We start from the raw sequence: 19525 nt of genomic DNA, 5'->3' as shown, positions 1-19525 counted from the left end.
ACATCACCAATTTGACATTGTACAATTTCTCTTAAATGACGATAGATAAATGGCTGGTTCTTTTTTTATTGACACCGGAGGCTCCTTGACTTTGACGTGAAGCGGAAAAATTATTGCTCTATTTTCATTTTGGACCTTTAATCCCAGAAAAATGGCCATAACTCAAAAAACGTTGAGGCCTAGACGCCATCTTGTTCGGGGCCAACTGCACATTATGCCAAACCTACGCTCACCAAGTTTCGGCTTCTAAATATTTTCCGTTTTGGAGATAAGGCCACGTCGTGATTCGTGATGTTTTGTACATTTGCAATATGATTGCTTATGCCCTCTTGTGTGATTATTTTATCAAACGGAAACCGAATGTCCGAGAGTGTTGTCCGAGAGAGACAGTAAAAATAGTTGTTAGCTACATGAAGAGGCGGTTATTCAGCGATAAGCAAGCATTTTTGTGCATCACACAGCTACTCTGAATGGACTGGATTGTGAACAATCAGCTGCCGCTGAATTACAGCAAGACCCCATACTTAGCTTGTGAGCTTGCTAGTTAGCTAACATTTAGCTATCAACATTAGCTAGATAGCTAGAAATAACAGACAACAGTGAGCATTATTACTATAATGCTCATTATTAATGTCACTGCGTGGAAACAACTATTTCGATTCACTGAAATGACCCCAGTTTAACACTGTATGTGTGTGTTTCCCTCCAGAGAAGGGTATTCAGTTGTTTAAGCAGGGCCAGTACTCTCAGGCTGTGGACATGTTCTCTGAGGCTATCCACTGTTACCCCAAAGACCACAGATACACAGCACCTTAAAGCTTGACCTCTAACCTATGACCCCAAACACAACAGGCACACAACACAAAATTCCACTATACTCCCATCAAGCTCTCTGTCACTCTCTCGCTCCCTCTCTTTCCATCTCTCCTCACTCTCTCTCTCTTCCTTTTCTTTCTCTCTTCCATCCATCCATCCATCTCTCTCTCTCTCTTTCTCTCTCTCTGTCTCTCTCTCTCTCTCTCTCTCTTTCTTTCTCTCTCGCTCCCTCTCTTTCCAACTCTCTCTCTTTCCATCTATCTCTCTTTCTCTATCTCTCTCTGGTTCTTTGGGAATAATTGCTACAGTGAAGGGTGTTTGGAGATCTACTCCTTTGACTTCAGATGCTCATGAGTCCATCCAGCCTGATCCTGATTGGCCAAAGGGATACTTCCACAAAGGGAGTTTACTAACAGGGTTGAAGGTCACTATCTGAGCTTTCTACTGTAAACGTGGACATTGCTCTGTGTGTGTGTGTGTGTGTGTGTGTGTGTCTTTCTGTCAGAAATCTGACTCTCTCTCAATCTCCGGACAATGTCCTCCAACCTATCAGAGCTCTTGCTGCATGAACTGACATTTTGTCCACCCAATCAAAGGATCAGAGAATAAGTCTAGTACTGAAAGCATAAGCTACAGCTAGATAGCACTGCAGTGCATACAATGTGGTGAATAGTTGACTCAAAAAGAGAGAAAGACAATTGTTGAACAGTTTTGAACAAACACAGTAGCAGGAGAAGCAGGAGAGAGATAGAAAGAAATATATATTTGTCACTTTCTCTTACTTAGCTATCAAATGCAGCTATATAGTTTGGTCCATGGATAACATGCTACATTAGACTATATATGGATAACAGGCTACATTAGACTATATATGGATAACATGCTATATTAGACTATATATGGATAACAGGCTACATTAGACTATATATGGTTAACAGGCTACATTAGACTATATATGGATAACAGGCTACATTAGACTATATATGGATAACAGGCTACATTAGACTATATATGTATAACAGGCTACATTAGACTATATATGGATAACAGGCTACATTAGACTATATATATGGATAACAGGCTACATTAGAATATATATGGATAACATGCTACATTAGACTATATATATGGATAACAGGCTACATTAGAATATATATGGATAACAGACTACATTAGACTATATATATGGATAACAGGCTACATTAGACTATAGATGGATAACAGGCTACATTAGACTATATATGGGTAACAGGCTACATTAGACTATATATGGATAACAGGCTACATTAGACTATATATGGATAACATGCTACATTAGACTATATATATGGATAACACGCTACATTAGAATATATATGGATAACAGGTTACATTAGACTATATATGGACAACAGGCTACAATAAACTATATATGGATAACAGGCTACATTAGAATATATATGGATAACAGGTTACATTAGACTATGTATTGATAACAGGCTACATTAGACTATATATGGATAACAGGCTACATTAGACTATGTATTGATAACAGGCTACATTAGACTATGTATTGGTAACAGGCTACATTAGACTATGTATGGATAACAGGCTACATTAGACTATATATGGATAACAGGCTACATTAGACTATGTATTGATAACAGGCTACATTAGACTATGTATTGGTAACAGGCTACATTAGACTATGTATGGATAACAGGCTACATTAGACTATGTATTGGTAACAGGCTACATTAGACTATGTATGGCTAACAGGATATTTTAACGTGTGTAAACATACAGTAGATAGTGTATAATATGTACTTTAATATCAGGTTTTAAAAGTGAGATTTTCATTGGACAGTTACTTTAAGGACCTGCATCTGTTATTCTATTAAACCTTTTCTCCAACTGCTTCTTACCCTTTGTGCTTTTTGTCCCTTCCTGCCTCCCGTCCAGGATTAGAACATCATGCAGTCCATGCATCTGTTTGACAACGTAATTTAGTGACACTCCCTGTGGGTGTGGCCTAACAGAAGGGACACACATATTTACCCCCACTACCCCTGCCCCAAGCTCTATCCCAAAAACACTCAGTGGTGCTGTCAGGGGTGTAAAATGTATCTCTCCATGGGATCTCCACTCTCCCCTCCACTCCTAGGCCCTCTCTGTCCCCAAAGAGAGAGAACCTACCTGGGAAGGTTGGTCAACAGTTAGGGGGTCAAGAGCCACGACATGTTGGAGACCATAACACTCATTCTATATGACATCCCATTCTCACTTAACAATGATGTAATGTATTCTCTAACTACTAGTTGGACAAAATGGGGAACTGTCATTCTTATTTCAGGCAATAATCTCACTGTCTGGTCTGAACTTGTTAACTGTGAGATGTATTATTATCAATCATCGAACATTCCAGAATGTTCCATCTCTGTGTTCTGGAATGGAATGCCCTCGCTGACTGAATTACCCTCCACACTCCAAACACAGATGTTATGTCATGTTGTGTGTTTTAAAAATGACAATTAATAATATTTAATGTAACTGGGTATGTGTCTGTGTATATTTTGTACAGACATGATGATGATGATGAAGATGAATGAACCACTATTGCCCAAATCTCTTATTTGTAGTTACTGTATGTACTGTAAAGTACAAGAGGTGTGATTTTGAAATTATTCCATTTTCTCTCTACTGAAGATACTGTTATAACAAGTTAAAAACAATGACAATGAAGTTTATTCTTAAAAGTTTAGTTTAAAAAATGTCACAACACAGTTTACAACAAAAAGATTTGATAAAAGCAATAAGAAACGTTGCATCAAGCAGAACTCTTTCCTGGACGTTGAGGCAAAAGTCTCACAAGTTTGTTTCAGAAACATAACATAAAAAATATAGAATTATATACAATGCATTGGGAAAGTATTCAGACCCCTTGACTTTTTTCCAATTTTGTTACGTTACAGCCTTATTCTAAAATAGATTAAATAAAAATATACCACACTTTCCCACAATGACAAAACAAAAACAGGTTTTTAGAAAGGTTTGCAAATGTATTAAAACTAAAAAACAGAAATACCTTATTTAGATAAGTGTTCAGACCTTTTGCTTTGAGACTCGAAATTGAACTCAGCTGCATCCTGTTTCTATGAATCATCCTTGAGATGTTTCTACAACTTCATTGGAGTCCATCTGTAGTAAATTCAATTAATTGGACATGATTCAGAAAGGCCCACACCAAGGTCCCACAGTTTGCAATGCATGTCAGAGCAAAAATAATGAGGTCGAAGAATTTGTCTCTAGAATCAGAGACAGGATTGTGCTGAGGCACAGATCTGGGGAAGGGTACCAAAACATTTCTGTATTTTTTAATGTCCAAGGAAACAGTGGCCTCCATCATTCTTAAATAGAAGACGTTTGGAACCACCAAGACTCTTCCTAGAGCTGGCCGCCTGGCCAAACTGATCAATCGGGGGAGAAGGGCCTTGGTCAGCGAGGTGACCAAGAACCCAATGTTCACCCTGACAGAACTCCAGAGTTCCTCTGTGGAGATGAGAGAGCCTTCAAGAAGAACAGCCATTGCTGCAACACTCCACCAATCAGGCCTTTATGGTAGAGTGGCCAGACGGAAGCCAATGGCACATGAAACCTGCTTGGAGTTTGTCAAAAGGCAACTAAAGACTCTCAGACCATGAGAAACAAGATGATCTGGTCTGATGAAACCTGAATACCAAGCGTCGCGCCTGGAGGAAACCTGGCACCATCCCTACGGTGAAGCATGGTGGTGGCAGCATCATGCTGTGGGGATATTTTTCAGCGGCAGGGACTGGGAGACTAGTCAGGATCGAGGGAAAGATGAATGGAGAAAAGTACAGAGAGATCCTTGATGAAAACCAGCTCCAGAGGGCTCAGGGCCTCAGACTGGGGTGAAGGTTCAACCTTCCAATAGGACAAGGACCGTAAGCACACAGCCAAGACAAAGCAGGAGTTGCTTCGGGAGAAATCTCAATGTCCTTGAGTGGCCCAGCCAGAGCCCGGACTTGAACCTGATCGAACATCTCTGGAGAGACCTAAATATATCTGTTCAGCGACGCTCCCCATCCAACACGACAAAGCTTGAGAGGATCTGGAGAAAAAATTGGAGAAATTCCCCAAATACAGGTGTGCAAAGCTTGTAGTGTCATACCCAAGAAGACTCGGCTGTAATCGTTGCCAAAGGTGCTTCAACAAAGTACTGATTAATACTTATGTAAATGTGTTATTGCAGATTTGTTTGTATTTATACATTTGCAAAATTGTCTAAAAACCTTTTTTGCTTTAGCATTATGGGGCTTTGTGTGTAGATTGATGAGCAAATTTGAGCAAAAGTTTGAAACATCACAACATGTGGATAAAGTCAAGGGGTCTGAATACTTTCTGAATGCACTGTAAAATATAACTGGAACTCAAGGTTTCCTACGTCAGGAATACAACATTTTTCAAAAATATATATAAAATATGTTAAGGTCCCTTTCTAATTCATAATTGTTTCAAAGTCATAACTGACCCTAGATCAGAACTCCTACTCTAAGTGTGAATAGAGTCGTCCTGTGGCTCAGTTGGTACAGCATGGAGCATGGGTTCAATTCCTGCTGGGACTTCCCATACAAAAAATATATTCATGCATGACTGTAATGACTGTGTGAATTTGGATAAAAGTGTCTACTAGATGGCATATATTATTAAATACTATTATAAACTGGGTAGTCTTGGTCCTGGATGCTGATTGGCTGAAACAGCATTTCAGAAGTCTATACTGTATATCAGACAATATACCACGGGTATGACGTAAAAATACTTGTTTACTGTTCTATTTATGTTGTTAACCAGTTTAAAATAAGCCGTGGAACAGTATGTTGGTCATATAACACAAACCCCTGAAGTGCCTTGTTGCCATTATAAACTTAAGCTATAAGGCCTGAGGAGGTGTGGTATATGGCCAATATACTACCACTAAGGGCTGTTCTTATGCACAATGCAACGCGGAGTGCTTGGATGCACCACAAACCCCGAGGTGCCTTATTTTAAACTGGTTACCAATGTACTTAGACCAGTAAATACAAATGTTAATACCCATGGTATACGGTCTGGTATACCATGCCGGTCAGCCAATCAGCTTTCACGGCTCAAACCACCCAGTTTATAATGGTCAATATTCCACACCTCCACAGGCATTATATCACTTAGTTTAAATATACAGGTCCTGATACACAAGGTTATTGTCAAACTTCTTCTGTTCAGGTCTTCTTGGTTCTGGGTTTGTTGTGTTCAGGTCTTCTTGGTTCTGGGTTTGTTGTGTTCAGGTCTTCTTGGTTCTGGGTTTGTTGTGTTCAGGTCTTCTTGGTTCTGGGTTTGTTGCATTCAGGTCTTATTGGTTCTGGGTTTGTTGTGTTTGGGTCTTCTTGGGTCAGGGTTTATTGACTGTACTGTAGAGAACAGAGGAGTCTTCCTCAGCTGCTTGTGCTGCTGCGGGTCTGAAGCAGAGAAACAACAATGAAACAAAGACAGCGTCCCAAATGGTGGCACCCTATAGGGCTCTGTCTAAAGTAATGCACTAAATAGGGAATAGGGTGCCAACAGTTCCTCAAAACCATCATCACGTCACTCCCTCATTATAGACATGTCATAGTAATTGTCCTGAGATGTCCATATTTATGGTTCATAGTGGTCACTAAGGGTCAACTGTTTTGCTTATTGATGACATCTCCTACAATAAACTGCAGCATATGAATGACCTTAATGCAGAATATGCTCACCAGGTGGCAGCACAGGGGAGGTTGAATTTCACAGCAGCATAGTGGACATCCTCATCCTGTTTCTGGGGCTGAGGCACTTGGACGGTGGAGTACAGAGGCACTTCCTGGTTTTTGGAGTGAGAGAAGTGGACGCTGGCGTAGTGAACATCATCCTGGTCGTCTGTGGCTGCTGTCTGTGCTGCAGTAGATTTCATTGCCATGCCTGAGCTGTTGTCATACACTGGACTAGAGTCTCCCTGATGGAGAGAGAGGACAGACAACATGAGGAGTGGAAATGTTCCACAAAGAATACACATTAATCACAGTCACCTTCTGATTCCAACAGACTCACCTGTCCATCATCTGCTGTGTCTCTTGTGTCAGAGGTGGATTTGAAGGCTTTATTCCTGTTTTGTAAACAAATGAATGAATGAATGAATGAATTATTGAATCTTCTAAAGTGAAATAATAAACAACAAAAAACGCACCTGAACCACATGAGTCCAGAGAGACAGAGGATGAGAACCAGAACCACTGTGATTCCTACAGCTGCAGTCAGAACTGAGGTCTGTTTCCCTATAATAAAATATGGATGATATGAGAACACAGCATGTTCTAATGAACTGAATATTAGTATGATAATAAAACAGAATATCAATGTAATACTTGTTAATACTTGGGGATTTTATAAACAAACCTGTAATTATTAACACAAGAGAAATAATCCAAAGTATAATTATTGAGATTTATCTTGAAAAGTAATTTTGTATTGACTGACACTGAGGGGTTCTTTGGAGCATCTAGTAAAGGAGAATATGTCAGAGGGTCAGGACTGTAGTATACTACCTCAAATGACGTCATGTCAAAAATAAATCATATCTAAAGTCAGAGAACTATATAAAACTATCACTTACACAAAACATGAACAATAATACATTTGGAGATACTTTAGGACTTTAGTGTCGACTAAACTATTCTTCAAGTGTCTGAAGTACTGAACATTCTAACTATAGACATGCATACATCTATGACATTGTCTGTAATTTCTATGTAATTATGAATATTTATAGATAAAGCATTGACCTTACATTTTTTAATATTTTCTAAGTAGAATAGTAGTTTAATTCATACTCACACACTGCAGGAGAGTGGAGGTCCTCATGGTGTTCTACACCACAGGAGTAACTGTCCACAGAATGACCCAACACTACTAGGGTATTACTAGAGTATTGTTGGGAAGTGGGCTCATCTAGACGTTGTCCGTTCTTGTACCAGATGTAGGTGGGGTTGTCAGTCAGAGTACAGGTGGTGCTACAGGTCAGTGTCTTCTGTCCCTCTGCAGCAGGAGTCACCTTCACCTGCAGACCTGAAACAATATGTATAAAACCACATACACCTCTGTGTTAACAGGATGGTTCATATATTTATCCTGTAATTCAATATGATTTACAGTTGTATCATACAGGGTAGTATTACCTGTGACAGACAGAGTTGTTCCATGGAAGTTGTACCCCCATCTTGCCTTACCAGATGTAAAGCTGAACTTGTACTCAGTTGAGTCACTTTCTCTCAGGTCTGTGATTCTCAGGGTGGAGTCATTTTCTGTTTGTCGATGGTATTCCACACGATCTGCATACTCTGGGTTCAGGCTCAGGTCTTTAGTGACACCAGACTCCCATTTGTTGAACCAGGACACTTCTGTGACGTTATGCCAACTGGGATGTGTGTAAAAGCAGGATATGTCCACTGTTGACCCTTTCAAAGCACAGATACTCTGATGGGTGTAAGTCACATTCATACAGCTCTCACCCACAACACCTGAAACAAAATGTAGCTGATCAATTCCTGAAACCAAAATGAGACTCAATGTTTTAGATGTATTGGACAGGTTCATAAAAAGTTTCAATAAAAATAAATACATGTACATACATCTATAAAACTGTTTATCATTCCAATGTATATTGTTAAGAATACTGATAGAGAAAGTAATACCATTCTTATTGGTTCTAAATTATACTACATAAAATACTAGTTTCATTCATACTCACACACTGCAGGAGAATGGAGATCCTCATGGCCTTTTACAGCACAGGAGTAACTGTCTGAATAATAACTATTGACAGAGTATTGATGGGAAGTGGGCTTATTTATATGTTGTCCGTTCTTGTACCAGATGTAGGTGGGGTTGTCAGTCAGAGTACAGGTGGTGCTACAGGTCAGTGTCTTATCCTGATGTCCACCAGTCACCTTCACCTGAAGACCTGGAGAAAAAACAATATCACTGTAAATCCCTTTATCACTGACTTATCACTCTAATACAAAGATGGAAGAAATCCTATGTTATACAGACTATTGTACATACACACCACAACAATTGTCAGAACTAATTGTAATTGAACATAAAACACCTTTACTGTACCTGTGACAGACAAAGGTACTCCAAGTTTGCCAGTAAATGTCCCTCCTTCCTGATCTGTTATGAATCTGAACTTGTACGTAGCGGAGTCTCTCTCTCTCAGGTCTGTGATTCTCAGGGTACAGTCTTTCTTCTTATCTCCATGATACTCCAGACGACCTGCATACTCTGGATCCTGACCTAGGTCTTCAGTCTCAATTTTAGTGAACCAGAAGGTTGATGTGACTTTATGACCACTGGGATATCTGAAAGAGCAGGTCAGCTCCACTGTTGACCCCTTCAAGGCACAGATACTCTGATTGGTGTATGTCACACTCCATCCATCCTGACCCAGTACAACTGAAACACACAGTCACACAACACAACATCTATTAAATGAAAATGAATACAAAAATGGCTCTCACTAACAGTATTGTTTGTCCACATTTTGTTGCCATAGTTTCTGAGTTGGATGTGAATGGAAACCACAGATAAGCATCTCTCAATGAGGAGTAGAAGACCAATATATAAAGTGAAGTAGATATGCCAAACAGAACAATATTATGACTCTTAACCTTTTAGACATGTTGATAAATTGAAACACAGGGCAACTAAAACAGTTATGAAAGGGACCATACCTGCTACAGACCAGAGAAAGACCACCAACACACTTCCTGCTGTTCTCAAGGACATTGTTGCATCTCCCACCCTGCAGTCTTAGAAACATAAACATTTCACTCTATAGCTGGTGAATAACTACGTAGTAATCATCATATCATCAACAACAACAACTTATTGAACAGACCTGTATTACTGTAAACACATATTTCTACATTGATCGTTCTGAAGCTGTTTTATTCTCAGAACCCCAAATATAGGAGGATAAATGTTCAATCCTCTACGGTCCATCAAGCTGTACAGCAGCCTAAAGACTGATGACAAGGTTCAATATAGCACCTATCCCCAAGCTGTGAGGATAAACAGCAAGTGATTCAAACACACACACACACTGTCTGTAGTGAAGGCCCATGGAGTCTGTATCAAAGTCTAGAGAGTTGGTTGTTATGGATGTAGAAAAGTTAAAACACACATCCTACACAGTATAGATGTCAACCCTACTCCCTATCAGTCTGGTCCTAAAGGGCCCTCAGATAAATCCACTGTGTCACACAATCACCCACACCGGGCGAGACACTTTATGAATACTGGCCCTGATGTAACAACCAAAACACAGCTCAAAACATAACGAGAAGTAAAATGATACATTACCCTCAAGTATATGACTTATGACTAAATACAAATAACCAGAAACTATATTTCAAGATATTGTCAAGAGTACTTACAGAGTGAAGTGAAGAGGAGAGGTCTTGTACAGTGAGTCAACTGTCTGGTAGTGAGTGAAAACAAGAAGTAAGTGTTGAAACCTTATAAAAGCAGTCAGAACACAAGTAGTGGATGCAGAACTGTCCTTCCTGTTTAGTAAAGACATTAACATGGCAACCAGACCAACACACCAGAAAAGGGCTGTTACTGTAATAGAACAGAAATGGTGTAAAAGACAAGTCTGGGCATATATTTATTTTATTTAAAAAATGTGTCAGTTTTCACTGTGGTCTTTTATACTACAGACAGAACCATGTAAACAATGTGTTGACTATACTATTTATAACATTAATGCCCTTCTGAGTTCTGAATATACAGGTCAAAGTTCATTGATGTTATTCAATTAGAACCCATTCCATTTAAACACCCATGACCATCACTCCTCATCAGCTGCATCAAAGTGGTACTGAAGGTTCAGTGTTCTAGACTAGAGCACCTATGGGTGGTCCTGGGTACCAAGCCCATAACGTTGTAGGTGCCATGTTCTACCAACTGAGCTACAGAGGAACATGTTCTGTAAAGTCTAATGTGTATATACAGATTTCTGATATGACTCGGGACAGACAGGAAAGGAGAACAGGGAAGTGATACTGAGTGTGTGCATTTAAACCAACAAAATACTTCATACTAAACACAACCCACCATCACTGTGTCTTAGGTTTAAACTACTCCTAAACACAACCCACCATCACTGTGTCTCATGTTAATACTACTCCTAAACACAACCCACCATCACTGTGTCTCATGTTAATACTACTCCTAAACACAACCCACCATCACTGTGTCTCATGTTAATACTACTCCTAAACACAACCCACCATCACTGTGTCTCATGTTAATACTACTCCTACACACAACCCACCATCACTGTGTCTTAGGTTTATACTACTCCTAAACACAACCCACCATCACTGTGTCTCATGTTAATACTACTCCTAAACACAACCCACCATCACTGTGTCTCATGTTAATACTACTCCTAAACACAACCCACCATCACTGTGTCTCATGTTAATACTACTCCTAAACACAACCCACCATCACTGTGTCTCATGTTAATACTACTCCTAAACACAACCCACCATCACTGTGTCTTAGGTTTATACTACTCCTAAACACAACCCACCATCACTGTGTCTTAGGTTTATACTACTCCTAAACACAACCCACCATCACTGTGTCTCATGTTAATACTACTCCTAAACACAACCCACCATCACTGTGTCTTAGGTTTATACTACTCCTAAACACAACCCACCATCACTGTGTCTCATGTTAATACTACTCCTAAACACAACCCACCATCACTGTGTCTCATGTTAATACTACTCCTAAACACAACCCACCGTCACTGTCTCATGTTTAAACTACTCCTAAACACAACCCACCATCACTGTGTCTCATGTTAATACTACTCCTACACACAACCCACCATCACTGTGTCTTAGGTTTATACTACTCCTAAACACAACCCACCATCACTGTGTCTCATGTTAAAACTACTCCTAAACACAACCCACCATCACTGTGTCTCATGTTAATACTACTCCTAAACACAACCCACCATCACTGTGTCTCATGTTAATACTACTCCTAAACACAACCCACCATCACTGTCTCATGTTAATACTACTCCTAAACACAACCCACCATCACTGTGTCTCATGTTAATACTACTCCTACACACAACCCACCATCACTGTGTCTTAGGTTTATACTACTCCTAAACACAACCCACCATCACTGTGTCTCATGTTAATACTACTCCTAAACACAACCCACCATCACTGTGTCTCATGTTAATACTACTCCTAAACACAACCCACCATCACTGTGTCTCATGTTAATAATATTTTTTTTTAAATGCCTTCCTAACCATCTTAAATAAACATGCCCCATTCAAGAAATTTAGAACCAGGAACAGATATAGCCCTTGGTTCTCCCCAGACCTGACTGCCCTTAACCAACACAAAAACATCCTATGGCGTTCTGCATTAGCATCGAACAGCCCCCGTGATATGCAGCTGTTCAGGGAAGCTAGAAATCATTATACACAGGCAGTTAGAAAAGCCAAGGCTAGCTTTTTCAAGCAGAAATTTGCTTCCTGCAACACTAACTCAAAAAAGTTCTGGGACACTGTAAAGTCCATGGAGAATAAGAACACCTCCTCCCAGCTGCCCACTGCACTGAAGATAGGAAACACTGTCACCACTGATAAATCCACCATAATTGAGAATTTCAATAAGCATTTTTCTACGGCTGGCCATGCTTTCCACCTGGCTACTCCTACCCCGGACAACAGCACTGCACCCCCAACAGCAACTCGCCCAAGCCTTCCCCATTTCTCCTTCTCCCAAATCCATTCAGCTGATGTTCTGAAAGAGCTGCAAAATCTGGACCCCTACAAATCAGCCGGGCTAGACAATCTGGACCCTTTCTTTCTAAAATTATCTGCCGAAATTGTTGCCACCCCTATTACTAGCCTGTTCAACCTCTCTTTCGTGTCGTCTGAGATTCCCAAAGATTGGAAAGCAGCTGCGGTCATCCCCCTCTTCAAAGGGGGGGACACTCTTGACCCAAACTGCTACAGACCTATATCTATCCTACCGTGCCTTTCTAAGGTCTTCGAAAGCCAAGTCAACAAACAGATTACCGACCATTTCGAATCTCACCATACCTTCTCTGCTATGCAATCTGGTTTCAGAGCTGGTCATGGGTGCACCTCAGCCACGCTCAAGGTCCTAAACGATATCTTAACCGCCATCGATAAGAAACATTACTGTGCAGCCGTATTCATTGATCTGGCCAAGGCTTTCGACTCTGTCAATCACCATATCCTCATCGGCAGACTCGACAGCCTTGGTTTCTCAAATGATTGCCTCGCCTGGTTCACCAACTACTTCTCTGATAGAGTTCAGTGTGTCAAGTCGGAGGGTCTGCTGTCCGGACCTCTGGCAGTCTCTATGGGGGTGCCACAGGGTTCAATTCTTGGACCGACTCTCTTCTCTGTATACATCAATGAGGTCGCTCTTGCTGCTGGTGAGTCCCTGATCCACCTCTACGCAGACGACACCATTCTGTATACTTCCGGCCCTTCTTTGGACACTGTGTTAACAACCCTCCAGGCAAGCTTCAATGCCATACAACTCTCCTTCCGTGGCCTCCAATTGCTCTTAAATACAAGTAAAACTAAATGCATGCTCTTCAACCGATCGCTACCTGCACCTACCCGCCTGTCCAACATCACTACTCTGGACGGCTCTGACTTAGAATACGTGGACAACTACAAATACTTAGGTGTCTGGTTAGACTGTAAACTCTCCTTCCAGACCCATATCAAACATCTCCAATCCAAAGTTAAATCTAGAATTGGCTTCCTATTTCGCAACAAAGCATCCTTCACTCATGCTGCCAAACATACCCTTGTAAAACTGACCATCCTACCAATCCTCGACTTTGGCGATGTCATTTACAAAATAGCCTCCAATACCCTACTCAACAAATTGGATGCAGTCTATCACAGTGCAATCCGTTTTATCACCAAAGCCCCATATACTACCCACCATTGCGACCTGTACGCTCTCGTTGGCTGGCCCTCGCTTCATACTCGTCGCCAAACCCACTGGCTCCATGTCATCTACAAGACCCTGCTAGGTAAAGTCCCCCCTTATCTCAGCTCGCTGGTCACCATAGCATCTCCCACCTGTAGCACACGCTCCAGCAGGTATATCTCTCTAGTCACCCCCAAGACCAATTCTTTCTTTGGCCGCCTCTCCTTCCAGTTCTCTGCTGCCAATGACTGGAACGAACTACAAAAATCTCTGAAACTGGAAACACTTATCTCCCTCACTAGCTTTAAGCACCAACTGTCAGAGCAGCTCACAGATTACTGCACCTGTACATAGCCCACCTAAAATTTAGCCCAAACAACTACCTCTTTCCCAACTGTATTTAATTTTTATTTATTTATTTATTTTGCTCCTTTGCACCCCATTATTTTTTTTATTTCTACTTTGCACATTCTTCCATTGCAAAACTACCATTCCAGTATTTTACTTGCTATATTGTATTTACTTTGCCATCATGGCCTTTTTTTGCCTTTACCTCCCTTCTCACCTCATTTGCTCACATTGTATATAGACTTGTTTATACTGCATTATTGACTGTATGTTTGTTTTTACTCCATGTGTAACTCTGTGTCGTTTTATCTGTCGAACTGCTTTGCTTTATCTTGGCCAGGTCGCAATTGTAAATGAGAACTTGTTCTCAACTTGCCTACCTGGTTAAATAAAGGTAAAATAAAAATAAATAAAATAAATACTACTCCTAAACACAACCCACCATCACTGTGTCTTAGGTTAATACTACTCCTAAACACAACCCACCATCACTGTGTCTTAGGCTAATACTACTCCTAAACACAACTCACCATCACTGTGTCTTAGGCTAATACTACTCCTAAACACAACCCACCATCACTGTGTCTCATGTTAATACTACTCCTAAACACAACCCACCATCACTGTCTCATGTTAATACTACTCCTATACACAACCCACCATCACTGTATCTCATGTTAGTACCACTCCTAAAGCTCTTACGAAGCATACACCTAACCACTGTTGCTCTCAGTCTTACTTTAGTTCATTTTCAAACAAGTCTCCACAACAATCTCTTGCTTTGATGGTCCTTAAAATACCATACAAAAATATATGTGTAACCCCATGTACAATACTGTATCAGATTAAATATGCATAAATACATCTACAGAGTATACTGTAAATAACAGAAAAACTAAACATACATTACAACAGCATCGCCATGCACATAACAGGATACAGAAGTTCATGGACACAAACACATGATAAAATAAACATATTTTAAGATATAGTCAAGCAGACTTACAGAGTGAAGGGGAGATGTGTTGCAAGTTAACTTACTGGAAGTCTATATAAATACACACTGAGTGTGAGGTTTGCAGTCTGTGGTTGACACAACATTGAAGCAGTCAGGGACAATAGAGTTGAATAGAGGACGTACTTGCTTCAAAGCCTGTTTTAGCACGGCTAAGCCATTGAATACCCCATTTCAGTTGGTATACCGACTGTTATTAAACTTATGGAAGTTGAAGATATAAACTACTTTAATATGGAAATAGCCCTCAATGGTGCTGCTCATTCTGTCACAGAAGACATCATGACAAAGATGCCAAGATGTACCTTCTATCCAACTCTATGTCAGGAACCAAGAAGCTTATGCAGAGAAGGCTTCCTTCAGCAGTCACACAGACAGTGTTCGAGAACATCAAAACTGATGTATCATGGGTAAATTGTGACTGACTGAATGATCTATAAATAATATTGAGTAGTTATTCATCATGCAAGGTGATTTGTAGATCTCGACTTGCCTATAAAGTCAGCTACAATGTCGAACACTCCCACATTTACAAAAATCCCATTCAAGTCACGGGACTGATATTAAGATTTCACATGTTAACATTCTCTCATCATGTTCAAATCATCTGGAAGTGACTTTGTTGAGCTTCACAACGCATTTAAAAAAAACTTTTGATTGATTTTGAAATGATGGGCGAGAAATGCCTCTTAACAGTCACATGACGAATGGGATTTGTGCCACGAATGCTAAAACGTTAGCAAGTGGAAACAGTGTCAGGAGAAACTAAACCAAAGCAGGGACTGATGTCACACCATGTTCATAGACTGCTAAAAGGGAAGGGAAACCAATGTGTCATTTTGTAATTTGGTTGAACCTTCAAGATATTATAACAATATATTAGCAAGAGAATAGAGTGTAAGGACTAGCTTTGGTTTGGAGCCATAGCTCTTTAGTCCAGGTTCTGTGGTGGGTCTCTTCAGTCCATGTTTTATGGTGGTTCTCTTCAGTCCATGTTTTGTGGTGGTTCTCTTCCCTCCAGGTTCTGTGGTGGTTCTCTTCCCTCCAGGTTCTGTGGTGGTTCTCTTCCCTCCAGGTTCTGTGGTGGTTCTCTTCAGTCCAGGTTCTGTGGTGGTTCTCTTCAGTCCAGGTTCTGTGGTGGTTCTCTTTAGTCCAGGTTCTGTGGTGGTTCTCTTTAGTCCAGGTTCTGTGGTGGTTTTCTCCCCTGGATGGTCTGATATACGGAGTGCTGAGCATCTCTCTGAAGAGATGTGAACGTGTCACTGTGGGAGATTTTCACACTCAGAGAGACAGTGACAAAGGAAACACAGTATGAGCACTTTACACACTGCTCTATAGTATTCTCTCTCACTTCTTGTCACGCCCTGGTCTTAGTATTTTGTGTTTCTATATTTATTTGGTCAGGCCAGGGTGTGACATGGGTTTATTTTGTGTTGTGTTTTTGTATTGGGGTTTTAGTAGGTATTGGGATTGTGGCTGAGTAGGGTTGTCTAGTAAAGTCTATGGCTGCCTGAGGTGGTTCTCCATCAGAGTCAGGTGATTATCGTTGTCTCTGATTGGGAACCATATTTAGGTAGCCCGGGTTTCACTGTGTGTTTGTGGGTGATTGTTCCTGTCTCTGTCTTAGTTGTCACCAGACAGGCTGTATACGTTTTCACATTTTCCGTTTGTTGTTTTTGTATTGTTCGTATTCGTTTTCATTAAACATGTATCGAACTAACCACGCTGCATTTTGGTCCGACTCTCCTTCGACGGAAGAAAGCCGTTACACTTCTACTTTCTGTGTTCATCTCTCTCCTCTGTGTCTGTCTTTCTCTCACTTATCTACTTACCCACTCACTCACACAAACAAACACAAATACTATATACAAAATAAACACATTAATGAATATGTTATAACATACCTACTGCCAGAGTGTCTGGTCCTCATTTTCAGTGGTGTGTGTCCCAGTTAGGGTCAGGATGGACACTGTGGAGAGAGAGCTGTGTCAAGGTACAGTGACAATAGTAGAAAGAGACTATTGTGACACAGTAAAAAATATAAGCAGTAACTTATCAACAGGAAGTGTATTGATAACATGACCATCTGTAGAGCATCTATCCAGACTATCCAAATAAAGTGACTAAAAACTATATCACTGTACTTGCACATAGCTGAGTCACACTCTCTCAGATCTCTGATTGTCAGGGTGTGGCCATTCTTCTTGTTGCTACAGTACGTCACATGACCTGTGTAGTCTGGTTCATCACTCAGAGTCACAGGATTCTCCTCAGCATCATTTCTAGTGAACCAGAAGGTTGTTGTGACTGTACCACTGGGATATGTGTAACAGCAGGTCAGCTCTACTGTTAACCCCTTCAAGGTACAGATACTCTGAGTGATGTACTTCACACTCCTGCCATCCTGACCCAGTAACACTGAAACACAATCACACATTATAGTGATTATACATTACAGACCCATTTCCTCACACTAACAGCATTTGTCCACACTTTGTTGCCGTACTCTACTTGCTGAGTGTGAATGGAAACCACAGAAAGGACCTAAGTGTTACTCAGTGAGGTGTGAAAGACAACTATTCCAGAAAAGAAGAAGCCCCTAACAGACGATGTCACTGAACACACAGAATAACATTAAGATAACATTACTAAAACATAATGAATGAGACCAGACCTGCTACAGACCAGACAAAGACCCCCAACACACTTCCTGCTGTTCTCAAGGCCATTGTTGCATCTCCCACCCTGCAGTCTTAGAAACATAAACAACTCACTCTATAGCTATTGCTTTTTTCTGTGATTGACACTCAACTAGTGAATTCAGACAATCCGATCAGAGAGCAAAACATGCAAATCTACGATGCTCACAAGGTCTACTTGTCACGTTTCTTCAAAATCGAACCCAGAAGCAGACCAGGACAAGGAGAGTAGGAAGAAGGTGAGTATTTATTTACAAGTGAATGTGAGTGGGTAGATACATCCAGGTGGCGTAGCGGGCAGCGGTGGTGAGTTGATGGGAGTAAATAGGTGGATCCAATGGGGAAGCGGAATCCTCCGAGGACCAGGCGGGAATGGGGTAAATGATCCGGGTGAGTAACTGAAGACAGAACAAACGGAGGTAAGTTGAAGGCAAGCAAGACGTAAAAAACAACAAAACAAATTCTATCCAACTTGAGGCTGATACTATGGCACAACATACTGTTCATGGCTAACGATCCGGCAGGGAATGGATGTCAGGTCAGAGCTTTTGAAGGGGAGAGGTGATGATCAGGACAGGTGTGCAGATTACTGATGGGATACAGGTGCGGTGAACATCGATCTCCCAACAAGCTAATCTGCCCGGCAACCAGACAGGGTGCGTTCCAGGACACCGGAAACACACTCCAGGACAGAAACACAGGCAAACACAGACTCAGGAAGCGGGGTTCGTGACACTACTTCGGGGAAGAGGTGGGCGGGGCAGGTCTACTTCGGAGAAGAAGTGGGCAGAGTCAGGTCTACTTCGGGGAAGAAGTGGGCAGAGTCAGGTCTACTTCGGGGAAGAAGTGGGCAGAGTCAGGTCGACTTCGGGGAAGAAGTGGGCGGAGTCATGTTTACTTCGGGGAAGAAGTGGGCAGAGTCAGGTCGACTTCGGGGAAGAAGTGGGCGGAGTCAGGGGAGGATGGCAGCAGATAAAGATACAAATGAAAATACACAAAATAAAATGTCAAATAACATTTGAAAATGTAAAGAAATGTAGACAGAATAAACCAACCATGTAAAGATACTGTGTTATTAAGAGTCGACGTTGGACTGGTATATGAATTCAGTGAACTAACTATCTCAGTTGGCTTGTTAGCTACATGAAGCAGATGTTGTTCAGTGATACCGAAAGCTAGCTAGCCAGCTAGAAGTGAACTCTGTTACGTCTGACAATCAAGTGAAGTGAAGTGTGTTGTAAGTTAACTTACTGGAAGTCTATATAAATAGACACTGAGTGTGAGGTTTGAAGTCTGTGGCTGTAACATAACAAAATGTGGAAAAGGTCAAGGGGTCTGAATACTTTCTGAATGCACTGTATATTACTAGATACTATTATAAACCAGGTAGTTTAGGTCCTGGATGCTGATTGGCTGAATACGCATTTCATTTCACATACAGTATATCAGACAATAGAACACTGGTATGACACAAAACTATTTGTTTACTTTCTATTTATGTTGGTAACCAGTTTATAATAGCAATAAGGCCCTCGGACTTGTAGTATATGGTCAATATA

At 40.9% G+C, this 19525-nt stretch overlaps 2 protein-coding genes across 9 annotated transcripts in view; both read right to left on the bottom strand.

Annotated features, from left to right (window-relative positions):
* Positions 1 to 19525, bottom strand: part of LOC109885217 (sialoadhesin) — a 159478-nt gene that overhangs the window by 30689 nt on the left and 109264 nt on the right. The window contains exons 1-4 of one of the 8 annotated variants that reach the window (XM_031821643.1): positions 17412 to 17934; positions 17172 to 17236; positions 10314 to 10357; positions 9609 to 9686 (exon numbers count right to left, since the gene is read on the bottom strand). The exons of the other annotated variants lie outside the window; for them this stretch is intronic. Coding sequence (XP_031677503.1) covers positions 9609 to 9686; positions 10314 to 10357; positions 17172 to 17197 — 148 coding nt within the window. The 5' untranslated portion in view covers positions 17198 to 17236; positions 17412 to 17934. Of the gene's footprint in view, positions 1 to 9608; positions 9687 to 10313; positions 10358 to 17171; positions 17237 to 17411; positions 17935 to 19525 lie in introns of those variants that run through there. 8 annotated transcript variants of the gene reach the window in all.
* On the bottom strand, positions 3518 to 8740 carry LOC109878235 (uncharacterized). The gene is made up of 7 exons (XM_031821652.1): positions 8624 to 8740; positions 8052 to 8420; positions 7711 to 7941; positions 7064 to 7151; positions 6928 to 6982; positions 6597 to 6832; positions 3518 to 6314 (listed from the first exon to the last, which is right to left on the bottom strand). Coding segments are annotated over exons 2-7 (933 nt in total). The 5' UTR covers positions 8374 to 8420; positions 8624 to 8740; the 3' UTR covers positions 3518 to 6313.

Source organism: Oncorhynchus kisutch, unplaced genomic scaffold (assembly GCF_002021735.2).
Source record: "Oncorhynchus kisutch isolate 150728-3 unplaced genomic scaffold, Okis_V2 scaffold4004, whole genome shotgun sequence".
Classification (NCBI taxonomy): domain Eukaryota; kingdom Metazoa; phylum Chordata; class Actinopteri; order Salmoniformes; family Salmonidae; genus Oncorhynchus; species Oncorhynchus kisutch.
This window is presented reverse-complemented; position numbering and strand designations above follow the sequence as displayed.